Source organism: Meleagris gallopavo, chromosome 5 (genome assembly GCF_000146605.3).
Source record: "Meleagris gallopavo isolate NT-WF06-2002-E0010 breed Aviagen turkey brand Nicholas breeding stock chromosome 5, Turkey_5.1, whole genome shotgun sequence".
Classification (NCBI taxonomy): domain Eukaryota; kingdom Metazoa; phylum Chordata; class Aves; order Galliformes; family Phasianidae; genus Meleagris; species Meleagris gallopavo.
In genome coordinates this window covers 4,475,237-4,500,022 of record NC_015015.2, presented here as the reverse complement: position 1 = coordinate 4,500,022, position 24,786 = coordinate 4,475,237, and the positions used below count along the sequence as shown (strand labels likewise).

Here is a 24,786-nt window from a genome sequence, read left to right as displayed (position 1 = left end):
GTGAGATTTAGAAAATTCTCATGTGTGTTCTGTGTTTGAGGCCCACTATATTGTAATAATTGTAAGAGTTATAAAATATGGTAGTGCCCGTGAGGTGATGCTCTGAGCCTTGGTCAAAGCAGATGCTTTTACTCTGACTATATTCCTTTCCTCTGTGCTGAAACAGGTAAGGAAGCCTTTGAGATCTGTGCATTGCCTTCTTTGTGACTCATGTGTAGCCAGATATGATCAGCATTCTCTGTGGATTGCACAGTGCATAGGTAAGAGTCTTTGCTTTATCAAATTTGAAAGTTTCATGCCTTAAAAGATGTTGCAGAAATAACATTTATCTACTTAAAGAGCAAACCTGATGCAAGAACACACTGTAGAGACTGAAGGGGTTACTGAGAGTGGCCAGAGAGCCTGATCTGAGAGAAATCTGGTTTTTTAAGAGCTGGCAATTTTAAGGCACATCAAGGTGAAGCAATTAAATTGAATAGTATAGATTTTTCAGTCTTCTAAGACAACTGTGCAGTGCATGGGCAGAGCTGTGTTAGCATAATGAGTCCCCATCCAGCTAACAACTGATGTGCTGTAAAGAAGAGACAAATGCTGGCTGACTTTACCAGAACTAATTCTATTATATACATTGAAATGGCTTACGGGAGAATGTTGAGAGAGATCAGCCTTGTCCAACTCTCTTGAGGACAGCAGAGGTAATAGTAGGAAGTGCTTTAGATTCTTCTTTTTCCTGTAAAGTGAAGGAGAAATACAAGTACTGCAGAATTCTTAAAATGTCATGCTGTTTTTTTTTTTTTTCTTTCCTTGACTCAAATGTAGGTGTTGGGAACCATCATTACTACCTGTTGTTCCTGTTTTTCTTAACTGTGACCAGTGTCTGGCTGCTTTATCGAAGTCTGCTGTGTATGTATCAGTGAGCTTATTTTAATTCAGCTGTCAGGGACCTGTGTGTGGTTTTTATTGCTAGCTAGCATAATTAATTATAACTGCACAAAATGGGCAACTCGGCCTAGTTCCATCCCCATCGCAGGGGTTGGAACTGGGTGATCTCTAAGGTCACTTCCAGCCTAAGCTGTCCTGTGGTTCTGTATTGTAGAAATGGGTCAGTGTTCTACTTAGAGTAAAATGAACCAGGTATGGCAGTGGTGGACACAGAGTGTATGGAAAAAGTACAGTGTTTTCTGTGTTTTCTGTGTTTACGTGAACATGGGAGGAAAACCACTTGATTGCTGTACTGACATAACAGCAAAACCTTTACTTGTTTGTTTTTTATTTTTTAATAGGTTTAAGACATGTCATAGGCTTTAAGCGTCTGTTAGGAATCTACAGAAGCTGAACATTCCAGTTGGTTATTTAATAGTGTGAAAAGTACTGCTTTCTTGTCATTGTTACAATCTTCTTTTGTTGGTGGTGTTTAAGATAAATGATAAATTCTTGTCCCAAAACTAATAATTAGTGTGCAGCAAAATTTCAGAAGGCTTGACAATGAAGGCAATTAATAAACTTATTTCAGTATCACTAGTTAACTTTTAATGTAAACACAAAATGAAGTATCTTGTAATATAAAAACAAAGCATCTAGCCAGTTGTTAGAATGTTCCTTTTGAGGATTATGGACACACAAAGTAAAGATTATGCAACAAGAGCAGCAAGCAGTCGCATATCCACGTGAGTGTTGTTAAGTGGGAAGTTGTATTTTGAGAGCACACTGCTATACAACACTTTGTGCAAATATTCTTCGCTTAGTACATGAGTGGTCTATGTTAAAAAGGTAACAAAATGATTGTGAATCTTGTCAGATTGGTCAAACCACTGCATAACAAGTTACCATGCAGATGGAGCATGGACGTACTTCACGCAGATAACGTCTTGTTCTCCATGGCTGTCCTACATCTTCATGCTAGCCTGCTTCCATGCTGTATGGGCTTCATTGTGGCTAACTATGCAGCTTTACCAGGTATTATTTTGCTTCAGTTCACATTCCTCTCATAATGAGCTACCACGTGAATATGTTTCCCTTCCAGGTGAAGGCAATTCAGCTGTGTGATTGGAAGGGGGGGAGCCTGGCTGCACCCCTCTTAGAGCTCAGTTAAGGGCTGACTGCCACTGGGGAAGGATTTCTTTCTGGAGGTATCTCTCCCTTGTGGAGTTATCGCCTGTGAGCCTGGCTCTTTGGGGATGAGGGAGGTGTTATATGGAGAAAAGATTGTTTTCTGTTGTGCTGGTCCCTGTGTCGTTACACTTCTTGTATCACCTTTCCATTGTGTTGCTTTTCTGATTGTGAAACATATTTAACTAACAAAGCTGTTGTTACAGTCCCAAAATGGCACGGAACTCAATGGTACAGTTACTTCCAAGTTGAAAATTCCATGGCAGAGTTCAGCAGTGTGTTATTAGATTGCCAGAATGGAAACGTGACCAAAATTTCATCCTAATAAGGGCTGTCAAATTTGTTTAAGTTTGTTGTTCTCCAAGAGATGTTGGCTATGCAAATGAGGTTAAGAGCTTTCTGAACCATCTAAGAAACAGCTTTTTAACATGGCTTAGGATTCTCTTTCAGCTTAAGTGAAATTTAAAATCAACTTTTAAGCCCTTAGATGTGTCAGGAGTTTACTTTGGTGGTTAGATATGGTCAACTTCTTCCCAATTCCTCCCCATTAAAAATTATCTTTTGATGTTGCCAGTATTTAAATCTGTGATGTTCACGTTTCAGCCGTTACTTGTGTTTTTCTTTTTCTAAGATTGCATTCTTGGGACTGACCTCACATGAGAGAATGAACCTCCTGATGGAGAGCAAATCTTCTAAGCATCCTATTTCACTCAGGAGAAATCCATACAAGTAAGTGATGTAGTGTACGGTGTTTGAACTGTGTTTCCCTTCAGGACTGACCTGCTTCACTGCTGCATGAATGCCAAACCTGAGCAAGCTGTGGTCATGCCTGTTCTGGGTTATGGTAGGAGGAAGAGCTGGACCTCATTTTCCTGGCAGAGAACTTCCTTAATGCTGCAGAATAAACTGCCATCCTAAGAACTACAGTGGGTTTTGTTTTTTTGCATGGCTGTGTATATGCCCCAGAATATGTCTTTTTCTCCAATTAGCAGAAACGACTTGGGAGGTAGGGAGGACAATGTCCTTGAGTGCATTCATCATTCTCTGTGTCTGTTCTTCAGATCGAGAGAGAGAACTTTGTTATGAACCAACCCTTTCTGAATTATTTTACCTTCATAAAGAAATTATTACCGAAGTTTCCCTATGATACTAAAAATCTTTATTTCCTCATGTGCTAGCAGGTGAAATCTTATTTAGCATTAACTTCAAATACTTGTGTTGAGCTTTATCTTCTATGCACCTTAAGTGTAAAGGCAAGGTTAAAAAATAGTCAACAAAGAATAATGCTGAATAGAACATAGTTGTGCTTCTTCTCTTAGAGCTGCTTTGCTGACTGCTTTATCCCTCCAGTACTGCTTCCTATTTTTAATGCCTGCAGTTATCTTTTGTTAGGTTTATTAATGAGTATTTCTCTGTGTTTCAGTCTTGGATGCTTCCAGAATCTTGCAGACTTCTTTCAGTGCAGATGTTTTGGTATGGTGAAAGCCAGCGGAGTTGACTGGACCAAGCAATACAACGGTCATGTGATAAAGAAGAAAAATGTTCATTGTGTATGAATTCTTACTTGATTTTTTAAAGCTGCTGAGCTGAGCAAGAAATAAAATGGGATGTTTTGTTAATTTTTATATTCTTCCAAAATCTGCTTGTTTTTATTATTTTATTGTTCTAAATATTCAAACTCTCTTGTGGAAGGGACAGCAGATGTGGATATGAAACAATTACTGTGTCTCTTTATATATAGGATGAGCTGACACTTCTTGAAATTTTATTTGAGAAGATGACACTAAATAGACTTTCTAAAAGGGTGGTTTTTAGGGCAGAATTTGAAAGCTTTGTTAGTACCCTTTGTATTATTTTGCAAATAATAAAATTGCATTTGAAACCTGAAGGGGGAAGTTCATATTTCAAATTCACTATAAAAATTGGCCTGTAATTGTTTATCTTAGATTGTGAACACAATCTAATGACACTCTGTATTTGGGTGTTTTACGTGTGACAAAACAGAATTTGTATGCTTCTAAGAATATTTTACAGGTTGAAACAGATTCATGAGGTATGTGACCAGGGAAGTATTTAAGAACAGGTAAGCACAAAACCACAAGTAAAAGCCTGTTTGCCTTACATTTTGCTTGTGTGTATGCCTTGTTAGCTGATGAAAATTGATAAGGAGATGATAGGAAGTATTAGCATAGATGAAAAAGACAACTATTCTCAGCTGCATGCGTTCATCTATAATAGCTGCCACATCAGTCACGTTCGCGAGATGCGAAGGCTACAGCATCATTCCAACGTGGCAGGCTGGGCAGTGTGTTGGAAGTCAAAATACTTCATGACAAAAACTAGCAGGGAAGCAGATCGAGATCAGAAAAGCAAAGTTAAACACTGTCTAGAACTGACAGTGCAGAATAAAGCAGTGTAATGAGACAGAGTTCTTGCAGTTAAGGAATGGGAGATGTAATCTTCTCCCTGAAATGCAGTGGTCTGTGGCACTGCGGGACATAAAGCACAATCAAATTAAGTAAACAAAAATGTGAAGCAATGTGAGTACTTTATTGTAGCTTGAAAAATGTACAATAACAAAACTGAAACACTATATTCTAAGAAAACTTGCTTTTTCTTCAGAAGGCTTCAGAAGGCTTCCTGCAAGATGGAAAATATTTAATGAATGCCCTAGGTTATGAGCAGTAGGTGGTGATTTGGTTTTACTTGACAACTATTATCTGCTGACATCAGCAGCAGGTTGACTCTGTTGCATCCACTCCTTTTCACTCACATTCTTTCTTTTCCACTTGAGTGAGGCCACCAAAACCAATTCCTTTGGGACCAAAATTCTTTGCGTAGCAAACTGCAAAAGAAAGAAAAGGGTGAAGAGTATTCTAAATGCTTGCCCAAGTGGCTTTTGGATTTGGTACTCATTCCAAAGGTAAGTTAATACAAAGAAGGAAATCTGAGGCGGCCTTTCTCAGAAGTATCGAGAGATTCTAGTAATGAAAAATATTTGAAATAAACATGTGTTGTATGTGAGTTTCTCAAACAGAAATTGGGGAAGTATGTATTTAAAATTTGAATAACAATTTATTTAATATGGTTTTCTGTCCATGCAAACTGAATATCAGAAATTTTCAAAGGAAGTTAGAAGAACAAGAGTGTTGTCCAGCCAACTTTCGATGGTTTCTTGGGCAATCCAGCATGACTCTTTATTGGCAAGTATGTTCATACTTATTTATCACAACTTCTCTATATTAAGTACTGGTCAGCATTTTTCTACCAATACATTTGTTTGATCTCTTGCTGTTGTCAAATTGTGCCCATTTTCAGTACTTTTTTAGTATTCTCAATAGTTTAGCCTAGGATATAAAAATTTGGCATATTTTTTCTCCTCGATCTCTTTCCAAGAAATCTGATTTGTTGATCTGAGAAGAATATCTGGGTGTGTAATTCAGCATGAATGCATCATCTTCTGTATTACTAAGGTATAGGGGAAACATCACTTTTGGAATCTTAGTGACAGGAAAACCAGTTAGGACCCTGATCTTTAAAAATCTGTCTGTTTGTGGTTTGTTATTAAGCATGCAGCAAGGCAAATCATGATGGCAATACTAGGTCTAAAAGGAATAATTCTTACCTTTACAGTAGAGCTCTCCATCTTTGTCTGTAACATTTGTAGACTCTAAACTCTTTCCACAGATAGCACAGCGGAAGCATGTTTTATGCCAAGGCTGAGGGAATAAAGACAATTTCTTGTTATGTTACAGAAGATGCACAGCTAGCAGATGCAAGAAACAGCTGTTGCTTTTTGTTGCATGAAGAGGTTAAAATTGTCTTCTTGGGCTTATGACTTACAGTTTTAGTACTTTTAGGTTAGTTTTTCAAATTATTGTCCCATTTTAATATCTTACCTAGTGAGCTTCTGGTTGATGGAGGTCTGGTAAAAAGCAGAGAGCTACAGATAGTGCTCTCGTTGGCCACATCCTTCATGCGTGGAGATAATGAGTAGGAGTTCCTAGAGCAGAGGGCCAGCATATCGCACAGTGATGTTTTTTTCTAGTCACGGGATCTCTTTAATTTATTTGTAGTGATAAATGCAGATATATGTTTGAATTATAACTATCCCAAGAGGTGTTAGTAGGATGACAGTGGAAGCCAAAGGGGAAGGGTTGTCGCTCAGGCCTTGACAAGATGCAAAATGTTGAAGAAGGCTTATGCAAAGCATAACTTCAACTTGACTTGAAATCTGACGGTCAGTACGTTGGACATTTTGCTTATTCAACCTTATATTTTCTTCATCAACACCGGGAAAAATCTTCAAGGATTAATTAGCTCTAGCTAATCACCATGAAAAAAAGTTTAGTTATTTTTTTTCCTAGTGCTTTAGTTACTACTTACTTTTCCTCCTCCCATTATCTTCTCTGCAGCATACACCGATTTGCCACACCGGGGACATTTATCCACATCAACGATCTTTTTGGCAAACTTTGAAGGATTAGTTGGTGTAGAAGGGCGAGCAGACTTTGGTGATCCCCTAAAACAGAAGTCTTCTGTGTTATAAAACGTTGCTTAAAATGTTATCTTCACTCTAGAAATTTGATTTTTGTGGTGGTTGTTTCATTTGTGTTTGTTTGTTTGTTTTGTAAGGGGTCAAAACATTCTTACTGGTCTAGGACATAGAATCATTAAGGCTGCAAAAGACCACTAAGATAATAAAGTCCAGCATGGAAAGTACAGTGTTACAGAATCAGAAAATCATGTTGATTCAAAAAGACCTTCTGTTAAATTGCATTCTATGTTACATAGTTGAGAAATGAATGCTGCACCCGCTGTTATTGCCCATTTTGGACTCAGCACATGAAGCTGACAACCACATATCATGAAAAGTGAAAGTGAATTTTGTTCTACTGAGAGGCCAATGAGGAAAAACAAGCAAAGAACCTCCGCTCTTTGCTGCTAGTATTCAGTATAGAACAGACCTTGAAAGAAAGGAGGGGAAAAAACCTCTAGATTTTGCTTTTTTTTTTTTCCTATTGCTGCAAGATTTTGACAGGGTTCCTAACTGGTCTGAAGTCAAAAGCATCAGACAAGTGGCTTCGTTTTGTATTCCTGGACTTCGTGGCTTACGTCTTTGTGCTGGCTTAGTCATTCACAGAACTACTTTAGAATTACCAGACTGGTGGACTGCAACAGGTCATCAAGGCACCAGGACGTGGCAGCTCTCGATACAGAACTCTGCCCACAATGGGTGTGTGTCTTAGAAGGGGTACAATTCAATACAGCAATTCAGCTTTTATTTCCTGCACAGCACATTTGTTAATTGGTTTCTTTACAGTGATACCAGAAGAAAATGTTGGCTTTGAAATGTACAGATTTGAGAATAATAGAAAAATACTACCGAAATGTACTGTCAGATGTAATTACATGCAGCTGAAGCTGTTTGAAGATGGTATCCCAAGGGAATGCCTTTGTTCAGTCATGTCCTCGATGTGCTTGTAAGAGTTGTACAAGCCACAGGGAGGGTTTAGAAACATGATTTCACTGTTGAGAGGAGGGTTAACAGTGTGTGTTGTTGTTCTTTCTCTAATGGTATATATCCTAGCTGTAACTTGATTTTGATAGAGTGAAGAACATCCTTGTGTTCTGCGGTGAATGTGGTTTTATCACTGTGTACCAGTACAGTGTCATATCTCAACTGAAAACTGGTAAATTACCACATCCAGCAAGGAAAGGCTGTGGGAGATTCTGCTCTGCTACTTGTGCTACGTGTTGGTATGAGAACAGAGCAGAAACCTGAAATAGCCCTGAGTGACAGATAGCATCAGACAGCCACATGGTGCTGCTGGTAGGGTTGGACTCACTGTTGCAGGTTTAGGCCCAGATGGTCCCCAGTGTCGGTGCTGAGACATCCGGCCCCTTGTCCAAAGCCAACACCTTTGGGGCCGTATTTTCTCCCGTAGCAAGTTTTGCAGTAGATTTCAGATTCGTGAGCTGCCACTGTGGTGCTGTCCAGAGCCTTCCTGCAAGCCACTACGGAAAGGAAGAGAGGTGTGTGAAAACATCTGCATATTCCAATAGGAATTAATGTGGGTCAGAATAATTACAGGTGTTGCTTATTTTTATTTATCTTCAAAACTGTAGGAGAATAAGAATGTTAGTGCACTAAGTTTTATGTAAAGGTCAGTCAGAATCAAGCAGGGCACTTTTTATTTATGTAGTTGCATTTCTTTGGGCTGTAGTGCCATGTGGAGCAGTGACCCCAAACTCAACTCCTGATGGTCTCAGCTCCATTAGATATCCAGAATGACAAGGTTATGGTGTTGGAAGGAATCTCCTCTTTGTTGTTCTTGTTGCGGAGAAATGCTTCATGGCTTATCTCACCAGAAAAGGTCCTGGGGACTTGGGGACAGAATGTGCCATGGCAGTGCCATGCACTTAGTGGAGTACAAGTTGTACCCTCTGTGTCACTGCTTTAAATCTAGCCTCTGCTTGAATGGACCTAAAGTCCTGGAATGCTAGCAGCTGCTTCTCTGGGGTCTTGGTAGGCATGTGTCCTTTATCTGAGAGGCACAGATGGCACTTGGAGCCAACAGACATTGCTAAGACCACTCTCATGTCTGGTGATTCTCCTCAGATGGGCATGGAAGGCAGGTTAGTCTCTTCTAAGTTCTCTCGGGTGCTTTGCAGATCTGAAACCTGATCAGCCTTCAGCGAGTGGAATTCTGTTACCAGCAAGTGCATCTCTGTGCTGCTTATGCCTGGAAACTGAGATGATAACAAATGGAAAAAAATAATAGTGACATTCTTCATGTGTTTGGTGGCTGCATACACTGCGCTGTTTTGGGAGCTCAGTGCGTGGCAGCCCCCACCCCATCGAGAGATGAGGCTTTCAGTGACCAGTGCCTACAGAAAATCAGGGTTCTGTAGCACCCTCTAAAAAAGTAACACTGTTTACAAATCAATCTCTGGATCAACAGTGATCGATAGGGACGAGGGGGGATGATAAAAGGGAAAGTGTTCTCCTAACATCCTTTGAATAAGTGTGCATGCCACTGAGGGGTGCTGATAGCTTGGGAAATAAATCGCTAAAGTGATGTAAGTAACAGCAACCCGTGAAATGCACAAGTATGGAAAACAGTTGGAAGTTCATTCAAGTCAGAATTTAAGGATTTAAGGCAATATTGGAACCAGTACAGCTTTACTTCCACTACCGTACTGTGTAGAGTGGAATACAATTTGCATGGAGCTCTTTAATTAAAAGGAATAAAATGAGGGGCTTCAGTAAATGTGCAAACTTGATCACTTCGTGGTGCTGTCTCTTCAGCTTTGAGATGATAATTATGTTTGCTGAGGGAGCCAGGGGATGATGGAAACTCTAGCAGTAGATAAAGTGTTTCTATTTCTGGCACTGTAGGGATAGAGTATCAATTCACCACAACAGATGGAGCAAAAGCCCTTGAAGTGCTATTGTTGAAATAGCTTTGGGACCTGTCACCTGCCAGCAGATAGCAGGCACTGAGGGGTTTCAGGTTCATGGCATGGGATCCTGCCAAATGTCCATCACAGCTGTGCTGTAAGCAAAACCTGACAGGGAAACAAGGTAGGCAAACTGCAGGCTGTATGGGAACTAAGGTTGGCTGGAAAGAAGCTCTTTACATGTCTGTAAGGTAAAGCTAGGGACATGATTGTATCATTCAGCTCATCAGTTTCTTACTGTGCCAACAGGTTGGCTTGAAAATGCTGTTTGTTTTAGTGGGTCAAATACAATATAAGTTAATTAAATTGATTTTGGTTTTGTACCTGAGATTGGGTATAGAGAAGATCCATTTTTTGTGTGTGTTGAGAAATAAAATCCCATAATTGATTCACTGAAAAGCCCGTGAACATGGTATGTGATGCTGAAGGATCCAGTCCAAAGCTGGTGGTTAGTGTTTGTGAATCAAGGAAAAGGAAAGCCAATTAACATACCTGTTACCAGCCACGCTTTGCTGCATCTTTCATTTTTTGACCTTAGACTTCTGCTGGGAATACTTTTTTTAAAGTATCTGACCTTTTGATGGGTTAGTTCACACTCAGGGATCCAACAGGGAAAAAAATAAAAGCAGTAGACCTAATGAGTGTGTGGTATTTATCACAAGCCATTTAGAAAAGATCATTTATATCAAAAAGGAAGCTTAAACTTGTTCCAGTATTAGGTGTCTGAGAATTTATATGGGAGGGAAATATCATTAACTATGACCCAGCAGGACAGCTGTTTATTTTTATTAGGTAAGAGAGTCTACTCATTTGGCTTTTCCTTTCATATACCTTAGTATCATTGAATAAAGCATGTGTCAATTCAAGCTTTTCTAATAATTAGCATGTTTGCCTTCAGATTGTCTGCAAAGCGTTTAGCTATCTTTAGTTCCCAGCAAATTATTTATTCTCTTCATTGAGGGTGAGTGGGGTTGAACTGATGGTGCCTTCTTGCTTATTTTTCTAGTGCAAGCTTATCCACAGAGAAGGACGCCTGCCCAACATCAGAGGTGTGTAGGGAAGAGTAAGTGAAATGGGAATATCTGGAATGTGGGTTGGAGGAAATTGAGGTGCTCGCAGGGTGATGGTGAGAGATATTGATGATAGAGATAACTTTTCTGTGCGAAATGATTTTTTTGGGGATGATCCATAAAAGTAATATCTCCTAATGAGACTGACTTCTGTTTCAAGAGCACTGGTTTAGTTCTTCAGGGCTTTTTGGTTTGAAACCTGTAACATGCTACATTGTGGGACAAAAGGTAGCACTCCGGTGTCCCTAATAAAAAACATTTAGTGTGTGCTTCACAAAGGAGAAGCCAGGATCCTGAGAGAGATGTGGCTCAGGGGGAAAGATTTATTGAGAACTGATGAGGAGTGGCAGGCTGGCCTTTCAGAAAACTGGATGATGCTATCAAGAAGTTACGGTTGTTTTATGTCCTTCAGTTGCTAAAGGAATGTGACACAGGTTTTTTTCTTTAGTGAGTGTTGTCTCTGAGGTTCAACCAGTTATCCTTACAGATGAGGAGCCCTCAAAACTGACTTTCTAGAGTCTGTTTTAATTAAAATGCTGCAGCTGAACAAACTTAGTTAAGTCTTGGCTCCCTCCTTTTGTCCCCTCCCTTGTGTCAAAGGCAGTACCATAAACATGGCAGTGTATGGTAGGAGTATTTTCTTTGGCCAAATAGGATCCCTAAGGTTCCTAGAGAGTGTCAGCCCAGAGTCGGTCTCACTGTGCTGTTCTCCAGGTAGGATGGTTAGTGTGTGCCTGCTCTCTGCTTTGAGCTTTCTCTGTGGTAAGATGCATCAACCTTACAAATCTTCCCTCTCTGAAGTTTGCTCTGGTGCTGGTTATTTCTACCATCCTTCACACTGCTTGGGCTGTCTTAAGACCTGCTCTAAATATCCCATGAGCAAACAGGTTGAGTTAGGCCAATTGTGACCATCTTCACTGCACATCTTCTTGGATGCAAGGAGTACAAAAGGAAGTATACTAGCTGTAATGGAAATAGCTGAATTACATGGCTTTAACTTTGCACTTACTGCAGAGGAAGCACGTCTTGTGAAAACTCCTTCCATTGCACTGAATTTCCTCAGCATGGTACACTGTCTTTTCACAGGCACCACATTTGGCTCCACCTCCCCAGTTTGGCATCCTGGTATGCGGAGGTTTATGGTACCTAGAAAATCAAACTCAGTGAGTAAATCGAATAGAAAAAGTGATATTTATTTACTTATTTCCCTTGAACTGCTATTGCCAGGTAGCCCCTAGCTAGGATCTGCTCATGTGAATTGTACCATGATACTTTCAGACTGTCACTGAGCTTTCTCAGTGATCTGTATAATGGCAATTTTCTCTGTCAGTGTGACATCACACCATTCAGTTAGTATCTGAACCAATTCCACCGTGAAGCTGAACAAATACACGACGTTATTACTGAGGACACTGTAATAGAACCAAGTTGATCAGTGAGCTTCAAGACTGCTGCACAGCTGTTATAAAGTAGGTTCCTAAGGAAATGAAAGATGCAGCAAAGCATGGCTTTCATTTGTTAGAAATCTAAACGTCTGAGAGAAAGAAAGTTGTGCTTCCTATTCCAGTGGCTATGGGAGTGACTTGCCCAAGGTCATGTGAGGGAGCAGTGTCAGAGCCAGGAGCTGAGCGTAGGTCACCGGACTGTGCTCAGTAAGTGCCCCTGATGATTGTGCTATCATGCAGCTGGAGCAGCCACAATCTACGGTTTGCCCTTCTGTTTTCTTGTTTGAGTCATTCTTTCTGGAAAGTCTGGGACGTCATCTGGTCATCTGCACATCCTGTTATCAGGCTGTTCAAGCTCCTGGCTCGGGCCACCTCTGTCCTTCTTGGAAAACCAGTCACTTTCTTATTATAGGTCTTTCAAAGTCTGCTGGTCCCATTTGGATTTGATTAAACCCACCACTGGATGTTCTTAACTAAGAAAAGGATTTTGAATGCTGAATCAAGCCGCCTTCTGATGCCATGTAAAAGAGTTTGTCACGGTAGTAATGTAACATAGCAGTTATTGAAAACAGCCTGAGTTTTACCCCAGTGTCTTACTGTGTACACAGGACACTGATGTCCTGTCTGTCATGATCTCAGAGACTTCTGTGCTGCATCTGCTGGTTTTCAGAAAGAATTGTTTTCTGTCTGCCAGCTCCACAAGCTTAATCTCGAGCTAGTTCTGGCTACTAACCCAAACGATTGTGCAATTGCAGCAAAAGGCATCACTATCCAACAGAAGGACCTGCACTGTTGTCAAACAGTGGTGGTCAAGATATGAGCATCTCCAAACATATCCTCCTTGGCATTCGGGTTATTAGTACAGCCTCACTCTGTTACCTGAGGTAGGCAGCACAATGTCATTGTGCCGCAAGGTGCAGCCTTTCATTTTTGTGATGGAACCATCTCAGCTCACCTTAGCTGCTGTAAAACAGCCGTGCCATTAAGCTGTTTCAGGCTATCAGACAGTTCCCTTGCTGCTCTGACAGCTATGAAGCACTTGTGATGCACGAGAGAGAAAACCCCAGCTTGCCTTGAGCTGTGCTTATCTGCAGTGTAACAAGTCAGAAGCAGAAATGTGATGTGGCTGAGGTAACCGTATGGAAGGAATGGATTACAAATTTCTTCCTCAGGAATGTTTTTGTGAAATAGCATTGTTGAAGTCTTTTTCCCGTTTCTTTTAATTGGGGGGGAGGAAGGGGAAGGAACAGGGATAAATATTTCACTATGGTCAAATCTTGTCTCATTCTGCCATTTTATATCCTTTTTTTTTTTTTTTTAAGTGTGTTTCTATCAGTGGCATTTTTTTTCCTTTAAAACAATCAAAATAATGCTTCGACCATTTTAAAATGAGAGAGGAAGATTGGTTTTATGATTGAAAAGTCAAAGGTTTTTCCATTTGCAGTGTTTTCTTTGAAATTGGGCTGCTGGGTGGGTCCTGTACAGCTGGAGCAGCACCGAGAGCTGTCGTAGAGGAGAGTGGTTTGCACCTCTGGTCACCGGCTGTGCCCTTCAGAGGTGCAATAAGTCTCTGAAACTGTGACAAAAGAATCCTTGTTGGAAACTAATTCTCATTACGTCATTAGCTGGAGGAAAAAGAAGTAACATTGGAAAGGCTGATAGCGCTTGATAGTGAGCCTTGTGCTGTTCTGGGCTGTGGTTAGACCTCTTAGAAGAAGGACTGCTCCTGAGCTAATTATGGTAACATGACTGGGCATGCACACACATTTTCCGTGCTGCTTTGGCATCACCTGATGGGAAGCCATAGGAGGAAGAAGTCACCGTAAAACCCTTCTGTGAGTATTCTGGGATGTGCCCTGCAGTGCTGCTTTAGTCCTAGTATGAGATGCTTGGCCTGGATCAGTTATAAGTATAAAAAGAATAATTCCTTATGTAACAGATAACAATAATATCACATTGAACTGCTGTGTAAGACCACACTGAAATTTCTTATCCCAGTAGCTGTCTGGGGGAAGCATCAGTGTGGTCAGAACATGGTCCTGCTATTCAGTTGCTGCTGCTGTCCCATCCTGTGACTGCCTGTCATCTAACCCCCCCACAGTGCTGTCACCTCACCCGCACCATGAGGATAAAGGGGTGACATCTTCCTTGCCAACATGGGAAAATAAGGGTTCTGCAAACCCTCTGGAAGCAAGAGATTTTAAGTGATGTGGTATGAAGTGGGCAAAAATGATTGAAGGAAGCCAATTCTCCCGGCTGAAGCTTTTGATTTTGTCTATATCATTTCCAATGATCTGTTACTATTTTTTGCATAGTAATACAAAGTTCTGCTCAATGCTTCCTTGATGCATGCTTTTGGAGAAATGCAAGCTGGCATCTCCAAAAATCAGGATGTCCTGATGTTAGAATACTTAGTTGTGACTTAAAAAACAAACAAGCAAAAACTCTAAAAACCCAACCCTTTCTCTCCCAGCATGATTCATGACTTTGGGAAATGATGTCCTGCTGCACAAAGGTGCCATTCCTTTGTCCAAACCTAATGCTGTGCTATCAGCTTTTCCTCTTCCTTCCACATCGTTCTCTCCTGCCTGTGTTCCTGTACCAAGTCTAAGCCATCACAGCTGAGCTCAGGCGCAGTATTTTGTACACGTTCATGCTATTTCTACCACCTGTTGGGAAAAAGACCCAAAGCCTTATATGAAATGCTAGCAGAATCCCACGTGCTGTACTTACAGTGTAGCTTGGCGTTTCTCCCTCTTCTCTTATGCCTCAAAGGATTGAACTGGAGGGATTCCTGCGCTCTTTAAATACAGGGGCTGCTGCTGCTGGCCCTATAGGCAGGGAGGGGAGGGGAAGGAGAGAGGGCTTTGGGGATCTGAGCAATGCCATTGCTATCGGCAAGCTGAAAATAGCTGCTGACAAAAGCCTGGCATTTTGTTCCCTTGTGTCCACTTGTGAGTAGGTGGACAACAATGCAGCCCCTCAGATGACACCTACGGCGCATTCCTGAACGCAGCCTAATGGATCATAAATAAAGATGAAAGCTCAGTAGTTGCTGGAGCGTTGCTTGGATGTGGAACGTAAGAATCCTGAAATGAGAACTTAGTCATAGTCACATTGCCAAAAATAATTTACCAAAATAATTATAAATGTTTATATATGTGTGTATCTATGTTTGTAGGAAGCCCCTGTGAGTTTAAGTATTTGCAGAGCAAGATGCTTCTTTTGCTTTGTGACTTTTTTTGGTGGCAAAACAAGCTCAAACACCACTGATTTTCACGTAATTAAGTAATTTAACTTATTTCTACAGTTATAAACGGGCTTTCCAGAGTTCTAAGTTGACTGTGGTATGTGGTCTTTTTTTTCCTGCAGGTTCTTTCACCACTTTTCCTGTGTCAGTAATGAGTAAGGGGTCATCCAGAAGTGGGAATCCCTCCTGCTGGAATCCAGACCTTATACCCTTTCTAATAGTGATTATCTCTCATTCAGAAAGCAAGATCGAATTGTTTACACCCCTTGCTGATTGAATACCATTTTCCCCTTCTTCAGAATCCATCTATCCTTCTCTAACCAAACAAACAAAAAAAACAAAAAAAACACAATCAATGTACAATGTATTACACAACTCCAGTCATTTAATTTCATTAAACAAAAACAAGTCAAAATGAGTTTATAATTTTTGTCTGAACAAATTATTTTACAATACAGTATAAATAATTCTTAACTTACATAAATCTTAAGATTTTTTTTTGTTAAAGATTTTTTTTAACTTTACAAAAGAGGATCACTGAACATAGGAGCAAAAGAAATTCTAACTATGGCCTTTTAGTAAAGCATAAAATATGTACACACTCACAGTACTTTCTTTGTGCAAAATATGTACTGATTGATAGACTGTACCTTTCTGTACAAAGACAATTTCAGCTTACTTTGCATAGCAGAAAAGCAACACAGAAGACACGAGATACAAAACTCAGTTGCTATAATACTTTAGGTAAGCCTTGTGTAAAAATATTTAGCCCTAACTTTCTCAGTAAAGCCAGTTTTAATTCCTAAGCATTCAGGCTATTCCAGTATTGTTGTCTTGTCAATTCACATCCAAAACACACCTTGTCCATTGTAGAACTCATTGTGTGCAGTGTGTTATCAGTAATTATGCCTGCTAAAACAGTCAGTAACTCAATATCCAAAGATCAGTTTTCTGACACTTCAAGTTTTCGTTGAGGAATATATGAGGTTCCTTGAGAGACTGTGTCAGTACCACCTGAGTTTGCAGACAGCAAAGGCACTGTGTTTGGCCCTCCTGGTGTGTGGAAAAAGTTTTCTGTCATTGTCTGAGCCTCCGGGGGTTCCTTCAGCACAGTAGGCTAAAAAAAAAAGGGAAAGCTAACTTTCAGTTAAGAAAAAGTAGTCAGTTGTAGTTGTAGGTTTCTGCAGAATGTTAGCAAACACATTTAGAAATCTATCAGCTCTCTGTGGAGAAGAGTATCCTCCTTTTCCTTGCTATACATCTACATATCCATTTATATCTGTATCTATATCTACATAATAGAAATAAACTGATTTCTCATAATTTCCTTCTATCTCCTTTTTTAATACAAACTGTAGGCAATACAGCATTATACAAACAGAAGCTGAGAGCAAATTAGGAGGATACTAAGGAAAGATAAGGCAATAAACAGTTTATAAGTGTTTGTCATTTCATATCCATCCAACATCCTCTCAAAGGCTCTTCACACCTTGTCCTTTGTCAGTTCCTCCAGCTGGCTCCACTTTCTCAACAAGTAATACTTTTTCTTCCTTTCTAACCTCTCAATTCTATTGTGCTATTGCTAGTCTTCACTTTTTTTGGAAGGCAGTGCTGGATTATGCATAAAAATTGAAAAAGTGTTCATTTTAAAATTTTACCTGCGTAAGGAATTACTACACTATTCCTTCCCACTCAAGCTACGGGTAAGCAGTTGCAATATATTGTTTCTTACCTTTTCTTCTTGTAAGGTCATGTTTTCTGAGCTATGGTTAATGCTTTCTGGTTTTGATGGGATTGGGATATGCTGAAGAACAGGACTTGCAGGAACTTGCACACCAGCAGGTATTAGTCCTACATGTTGCAGTGTAAAGTTCAGAAGTGAAGAACTTGGATTTGGGACAGAGCTGGCGTTGCTAGAATTGAGATGGGAGTTGCTCAGTACAGGTGCAGCAGCTATAGAAGTTGGTGACAGCATGATGTTCAAGGATGTTATATGAAAAGCTGGAATGTTAACTGCTTTCAGTTCAGATGTCATCACTGGAATGGCACCTAAAACAGAAAAACAATGTTGGAAGGATTGAAAATTGAAACTAGAGACTTTGCATTGTGATTTCACAGCCCTGGTAGGATGAATTTGGTTCACAATCCTTCAAACTTGGCATCTGTGTGCATATTTCATTCAGTACTCACCTGCAGCAGGTGAGCTGTGGGTAGCAGTGTGCTGCAATGAACATAGCCCAGCTTTCTCCCTATTAGGAAGACCTGCCTTATTGCTATGGTGAGTGCATTGAGTAAGAGGAATAAGGTAGCCAGATGGAAAAAAGGCCTGAAAAAGAAAAAGACAATATACATTTACTCCAAAGCTGTAAGAAAAAAAACCAAGTTTTTCTTCAAAATCACATTCCCCTTGCCACTTTCTTATTCTATATTCCTCATATCCCCAGGGCTTGGTATTCCATGCCCATACTGGCCTCCATCTGAAATTGGACTGTTGACTCTAAATGCTCTAAAACATGGCTGTCCTCATCCACACAAGTCGCCCAGCTTAATTCCCAGATTATATGTTAGAGAGGAACTGCAGACCTATATGCAATTAACACAGTGCAATTCAGCTAGGCAAAAGAAATCCTCATGTGTTTTTTTTTTTTTTAAGAAACACCTGGGCTTAGTAATTGTGTCACCTCATTGCTAGATTGTGTTTTTTCTCATGGCAAATATTGGAAGACAATCCTTTGGCATTTATAAGTTGTTTTTGACCATAGAACTGTTTGTGATTTGCAAGTTCACTGTAACAGTAAGTGGGAACTGTGGTGAGTTTTACTAAAGTTCTGTTGTACATCAAAGTATTGTAAACTAAATGTTTGTATTCTAAACTAAACTAATTAACAGTCTGGGGCAGTGTGAGATCTCAGTATTGCTTTCATCTACCTAGTTATCTTCATCCCAGTCAAAGCCTGAAAGTCGTTTCAGGAGAGTCCTGATTTAAGCTGATTGCTTTGTTTTTCTAAAGCATGCTGTATAATAATCCAACGAAAGGCAAATCTATATACGTGTAGTTATTCAGTTGTGTTTCTTTTGCAGATTCTTTCATGTGGTGTTTTTCCAGGTAACGGCAAAAAATGCTGTGCTGTGTGGCAAAGCTCACCTCATGAGCAGGATTGGCAAATGCCACAGGTATATCTTGTTTAGTTTTGGTTCTGTCCTCATCTTCTGGAGCGCATTCTCTTTTGTACTGCTCAGAACAACTCGCCACACTTTGATCCAGTGTTTCAAATTTGTTCTGTTTTTCTTCCTGGAAGTTGTCCACTTCGTGATTGCTTTGTGAGCCAATGGAGGGTGGTCTTTCGTGTTTAGGAGGTTCTCCCTTTAAAAGAAAATGCGTATGAAAAAAGAAAGCAGGCATTGTAAAAAACATGACATTCTTAATTACAAATGTACTGTGATAGCCATATGTTTTATAAATCAGAAAAGCAGTTTCTCCCGATTCTCAGTTTGAGTCAATAAGAGAACCAGTTCCACGCTATCCCCTCTTGCTCCTTCACAGCTGGCAGGTGGTCAATGCCACACATTGTCATAACCCTCTGGTACCATTTCATGGCAGTTTTGACAAGCACAATTTGAAGCAGCCTAATAATTTACAGACACTAAAGCATTCAGCAACCGAGGAGTGGAAAATAATCCAGACCCAGTTTCTCATGTGCATCAAGTGTATCTGAATCTCTTATTGTCTTTGTGTATAGTATTAAAATGTTTTAACCAAGTATAACATTGGGTAAATAAGGCTAGAAGATAGCAGGATGCGGGGACATGCCCTGTCCAGCAGCTTTTGTGTGTCCACTTTGCCTCCTAACACCTCTAGAGCCAAGAACAAGAGCCCTTGTATAAAAATGAGTAAGAGGAGCTACTCCAGAACCACTGTATAAACAGATTAAGTCCTGAAATAACTTTTCAGGAATTGTTTCTTTTTGTCAACAGTTGTACTCTTTGACATACCTTCTCAGAAATAAAAAATTTGGAGGGGCAAAGGGGGAAATGAGAAAATACAGCCTGATCCCACGCTGGCTTTTTGAAGATTTACATTGTGTTGTGTCCTGTATATTCTGCCTAATGCTTTGCAAATACCAAGATTACTTTTTCTATGTAACAAACCAAAACCAGTTTCTACAACAAAAATCAGCTGCCCAAGATGATTCCCTTGTCAGGCTTCTTTAGTTAGCAGAAAAATATGACAACATCTGCTAAGTTCTTAAATCACTTTGAAAATAAATAGATGACACCATCACAAGACTATAAACCAGGCTGACAGAAATTAACTTACCACAGCATTATCACAGCATTCCTCATCACTTCTACACTTTTTAATCAAGTTATTCTCTTGTAGTGCCTGAGACCTCTTAAGGCAGCTCTTTGATGAAGATTCAGATTCCATAACTGGTCTTTCTTTAGCTGCCATGGCCTTTCCTGGATCGGTTGCAGCTGTGCAATTGTCTCCTTCCTTGCTGGTCATTTCACTTAATGCTTTTGGATTAATACTTTTAATTCCTGTCACATTAGCACATGGCAGAGCCTGCAACATGAAACTCGGGCTGTACGCTGTCACAGCGTGAGAAGGATGCAGATATATTGCATAGGAGGCACCAGAATGAGGCTGAGGTTGTATCACTGCTGATGCTGACTGGTGGCTTGGAGGCAGGGCACTTAATGGCTGAGTGACAAGAGGCTTTGGAGGGGTTGCGGCAGTGTGAGTGCTGGCCTTAGGAGCTGCCTCAGGCCAGGGCAGACTGTCCTCCCAAAGAGATCCTGACAGATTATTTTTCATGTCTTTTGGTCTCCTTAAAACAAGAAGGAAGTCAAAACACATATTTTAGTATTTTCATACAGAAATGCCCTAATAGTTTTTTACATTACAAAGACAGTATGAATTTGTATGTCTTGATAAACTGAACAGAAAACTCCAATTAAAAAAAAAGCTTAAAGCACCAGAGGTTACAGGTTTTTGCAGATCGCTGCCCACCTCAAAACAAGCATAGATTAAATTTAACAGCCAGTGACAAAAAGCTCCCAAACACAACACTTGTGCAGACTTACTTTGGTGATTCTGCCAGCTGATATTGAGGGATTGCTGCAAGCTGAGACACTTCGCTTTTGTAAGCTGATACGTTTTCATCTGTACCTGCTTCAAGGGAGAAAACAAAAACAAACATTTCGCTATCAGTTTTGTTCTAAGTGAAATTCTATCTTGGGATTGCATTATTTTTACTATTATTTCTAATTGCAGAGCTTATTCTCTGCACGTGTTATTTTAGATTTGTTTTCACTATCAGTCTCCTAAGGCCTCAAGATTTACAGACAACATACACTTATTTCCCCCATCTTGTTTGTTTCTGACTTTTTCAAACAATAATTGTTGTAAGCAGGCAGATCCACTTATCCACTTCCATCAGAAGGCAAGCCTGCGTATTTAATAAAAGACTCCACATTCAAGTGAAAAACACGACTAGAAAGAGATAGACAAATACAGTTTTCAGCTACATACTTGTGCTTGTTTTAACTGGACTGGTTGGAGCAGATTGGATCTTCCTTCTGTCACTTTCTATACTTTTAACTAACTTTATTAGGGATGGATGCCGTGTGAAGTTTTGCTTTACTCTTGAAGGAAAAAGATTTTTTGAACATTGCTCCTTAGAAGTGGTGGATTCTGAAATATGTGAGATGCAGGGTGCAGATGTTGTTTCAAGCTTTGTAGCTAAAAAGCAGAATAAACAGAAGAGTTTGTATATCGTATGTAAGTTCAAATATATCACAAATATATTCAGTAATTAAAAGCAATTATTTGAGCCTGGCTTATAACTACTGAAGTATTGGACAGTGGCAAAAAATGGAAATGTAAGTCTCAGTATAAGAACACATACAGCGTGGCTCAGATGTGCTCCTCTGAGAAATAATGCACTGTTGAGAACCAAGTGCAATGATGTGAACGTCAAAGACTTTCTGCCTCTTTTACTCAGTATTTTGATTAACATTTTTCTAGGAGAGAAAAGGAAGAAATCACAATCATCAGCAAAACAAAAGAAGATCACACATATCCATACCATGGGTGTTTGGTGGGACCTCAGGTCCTGTCCATTTAAATGCTGGTTTTCTGCCTCTCTCCTCTGTTATGTGGACTTTCTTGATAAGCTCGATGCTGCTGAGAACATTTGCTATGTCATAAAGTCTCCTGATTTTAGCTGAAATAAACATATATAAAGCAGAGCAATTTTTAATAATGAGTTACCATTGATCTGATCTTAAAAGTTATGATGTATTTTTAGTGGTTGAAAGGAAAAGTCGTCATTTATGAGAACCATTTTGTGGAACGTGTATTTGTATTATGAAATAACATGACAGACCACAGCTTTTTTGTTGCATTCATACTGTTTCACAAAAAAAAAAAGAAATAAAAAAAGGAGTTTGTCTGAGAACCAAAGGAGTATAATTTTCAGGGAAATGCAAGATGAATTATTGATCCTTCAAGAGCAAACACATTCTCACCTATTAGAATACACCAGTCTAAACCTCAAAGTACTTTACATTTGAATGGAGGGGAAGAGGAGGAAACGTGCAGGGAACTGAAAGAAGGGTAAAATGATGAAGAAACAATTGGCAGTTACAACATTGGGTTTCACTTCCTCACGTGTTTAAGCTATTAGCAGGACTTTTACAGTATTTCTTTAGGTTTCCATCGAGTAAGTAATGTGACCTGAATGCTCATTTGCATGCTGCTGGGGCACCTTTGCTGAAATGATGCTGAAACATTTGACAGGTTGCTTGGGAAATCACTACCAACAAGCAGAAGCTACTTCAGGCTGAAAAGATTTCCCGGACTTCTCTTACATGGCATGTATGAACAGTGATGCACTGGTGGGTCCCTGTAAGAAGGACTGCAAGGAGGTTTTGGAGGTTCAAATACCTTTATGGCAAGATGAGAGCACTTTACACTGCACAATCTTGTAATGGATTCGCTCATTTAGCTTACGTTTGTTTTTAGAAAGCGATCAAGAAGTAGACAGGAATAGCAGCCTTTTACTTACTTTTAAACTTGTTTTTATCTAAGTCTTCTAACTGATCTTCCCCAATCAAGATTTTAGCAGCAACTTCAAGGCTTACTATTTGAGGGGTTGATACAAGAAGCAGCATCACAAATTTCTGACTCATCACTCGCAGAGACTTGTCTTTCCTGCTATTTACAGAGGCTGCAGAAGACAGAAGAAGAGGATTAAAGCATTAAGTGACATGTCAGCTACAAACATTTTTATTCTACTATTCTGTGATTCTGTGAAATTTGTCAGTAGCAACTAGGCAGGGCTGACACAGAGCCCAGAATCAAGTTTCTACATGGCAAGCATCGGGAAATCGGATGCATTGTCTAACTACAAAACAGAGTGTGACGTATTCCCTTGTATACCTCTCCTACCACCTGATTTGTACTCCTTAACTGCAGATTATGCAATGTATGTTACACTCCTCAGTGAGCATGTCTTCCACAAATCCAACTTAAATTTAACGGAGTCATTTAAGCTTCTGGCTTCTATTGCTTCCATAGGTAACAAGCCCTGCTACTTGGCTATGTTTGTTACATCACCTGATGCCCTCCTTGTTCTTGCACTCTCAAAACCAAAACGTGTTCTTAAGAATTAAGTGGGTAAGGCAACCGAAAGAAAGCACAGAGTTCTTACTCTCATCACAGACAGACAGCAGCATTTTAGACGTAAAGACCAATACATTTTTTTCCCCACGTGCATATTTATAATCAGGAGCACATGTTATTCCTGGCATACAGAGAAACCTTACCAGCACAGAATTCGATTCCTGGGAGTTCCACAAAACACATTTCTGAATGCTCAATTGAGACAAAAGATCTTGCCACTTCTTCATTTCCTTTGCCATCCAAATCAAACTCGTGCTCGTACTCTCTTTTCTTGATCATCTGAATTTTTTCTGTGTATTTGTTCTCTTCTCCAACTTTCTTCAAGGTCTGCAGGGTTTTGGCAAGGTTATGCCGCCCATGCCAAATGTATCTGTTTTTGGCAAGGCGGCTCACCATGTGGAGGCTCTCGAACACATTCACAATACTGTAGATACGTCTACGTTCAACATCTGCAGAAATGAAATGCAAGATTAACGTGGCACCTCAGTCACATAAAATGTTTTTGCCATTTACCTGAAATACAGTTTGCACAGAAAAAAAGATGAGTTTGTTATGCTTCCCCCTCTTAATATGCTTGTAAGGCATTTTCTAACAGGATGTTCTTTTGTCTAACAATCTAAAAATAGGATTTGCTATAACGTTCAAAAAATGTTACAGCAGTGTGGTTTATATTGGTTTCATAAACTGCAGAATATTGCAATTCCATCGTTCTTACAGAAGAAAACCTTCAGCTTTATGTCAGCAATTTGAAATCTCGGTAGATGACTGGTGAGATACAAAAACAGCGATGCAAAACGAGAAAATTGAGTTATCAAAGGCAGCAGAAAGCAGTTTCTTGCTTTGGTGTAGTGATGGACAGGAAGCTGCAAGTTTGGTGCCAGAAACACCGGCTACTGCCATAACAATCAACTGCTGATCTTTGCCATCATTTCTATGTCAGAAAACCCCAACAGGTTATTCGTGTTATCTCCAAAAATTTAGATGTTTAATATTAAGCAAAATTCTGAGTTTATTAGTCCAGCTCACTGGAGAAACTACAGTGGTTTAAGAGAGTTGTGGTAAGAAAGAGGAGTTTGAAGGTTTAGGTGAATGAGAGCACAAATTAAGCATTCAAACTTCTATGGAGTGAAGCAGTACTGCGCAACAGGAGGGTGATTTATCAGCTTGTGCATAGGAGGACATGCAGTAGGATATACACCAACTTACTGAGCTCCTCAGCTACTTCATCAAGGCAAATGTAGATGTTCTCCACAGTGCTGGGATAATCGGGATACCGAGCCAGGAATTTAAGGCACAGCAATCCCAGGCTCTTCTCTTTGCGACTCGGTTGAGATTTTTCATACTCATCTCCTGATAAGTGCTCCTACGTAGAAAAAGATGATAACTTGAGAAGTTTTTACAACGGATATGTCAATATAAACACGTTACAGAGCTTCCCTGCCAGCATAAAGTCCGACGTTCTCCTCTGGCCCTGCGAGATGGCAGAACTGTAGAGACTGGAAGGGACCTCTGGAGATCACCCAGCCCAGCCCGCTGCTACAGCAGGTGTACATAACGAGACAACGTTCTACGTCTGGGAAACACTGCAAAGCGGGAAAAGCCGACAACCAAAGGGGCAGCGTTCGGAGGCGGCCGGCCGGGGCGCACCTGGCAGCAGCGGGCTCCCTGCAGCCCCCGGCTCCGCTCGCGGCTGCGGATTTCGGGGCTGGCGGCGCTGATCAGCACCTTCAGGTTGGCGGTGGGCGTCCAGGGCTCGGC

General features: G+C 40.2%; 3 protein-coding genes across 4 annotated transcripts in view; 1 reads left to right on the top strand and 2 right to left on the bottom strand.

Moving 5' to 3' along the window:
- The window catches only part of LOC104910938 (palmitoyltransferase ZDHHC13-like), a 7,588-nt gene extending 3,591 nt beyond the window's left edge, over positions 1-3,997 (top strand). The window contains exons 2-6 of the mRNA XM_010710742.2: positions 123-260; positions 820-903; positions 1,799-1,956; positions 2,741-2,838; positions 3,533-3,997. Coding sequence (XP_010709044.2) covers positions 123-260; positions 820-903; positions 1,799-1,956; positions 2,741-2,838; positions 3,533-3,665 — 611 coding nt within the window. The 3' untranslated portion in view covers positions 3,666-3,997. The remainder of the gene's footprint in view (positions 1-122; positions 261-819; positions 904-1,798; positions 1,957-2,740; positions 2,839-3,532) is intronic.
- A 641-nt stretch (positions 3,998-4,638) lies between these two features.
- On the bottom strand, positions 4,639-14,925 carry CSRP3 (cysteine and glycine rich protein 3). 2 transcript variants are annotated; one of them, XM_010710734.3, is made up of 7 exons: positions 14,822-14,925; positions 11,653-11,789; positions 7,959-8,127; positions 6,496-6,631; positions 5,735-5,828; positions 4,883-4,954; positions 4,727-4,749 (listed from the first exon to the last, which is right to left on the bottom strand). In XM_010710734.3, coding segments are annotated over exons 2-7 (585 nt in total). In that variant the 5' UTR covers positions 11,765-11,789; positions 14,822-14,925; the 3' UTR covers positions 4,727-4,747. The 2 variants fall into 2 exon arrangements, with proteins under 2 accessions (XP_010709035.1, XP_010709036.1); XM_010710733.3 differs by having other exon boundaries at positions 4,639-4,954.
- A 778-nt stretch (positions 14,926-15,703) lies between these two features.
- The window catches only part of E2F8 (E2F transcription factor 8), a 10,099-nt gene continuing 1,016 nt past the window's right edge, over positions 15,704-24,786 (bottom strand). Inside the window, exons 2-13 of the mRNA XM_010710732.3 lie at positions 24,676-24,780; positions 24,235-24,391; positions 23,172-23,477; positions 22,412-22,573; positions 21,431-21,568; positions 20,875-21,084; positions 20,427-20,514; positions 19,657-20,170; positions 18,484-18,702; positions 17,529-17,664; positions 17,071-17,387; positions 15,704-16,455 (exon numbers count right to left, since the gene is read on the bottom strand). Of these exons, the coding sequence (XP_010709034.2) occupies positions 16,282-16,455; positions 17,071-17,387; positions 17,529-17,664; positions 18,484-18,702; positions 19,657-20,170; positions 20,427-20,514; positions 20,875-21,084; positions 21,431-21,568; positions 22,412-22,573; positions 23,172-23,477; positions 24,235-24,391; positions 24,676-24,780 (2,526 nt within the window). The 3' untranslated portion in view covers positions 15,704-16,281. The remainder of the gene's footprint in view (positions 16,456-17,070; positions 17,388-17,528; positions 17,665-18,483; positions 18,703-19,656; positions 20,171-20,426; positions 20,515-20,874; positions 21,085-21,430; positions 21,569-22,411; positions 22,574-23,171; positions 23,478-24,234; positions 24,392-24,675; positions 24,781-24,786) is intronic.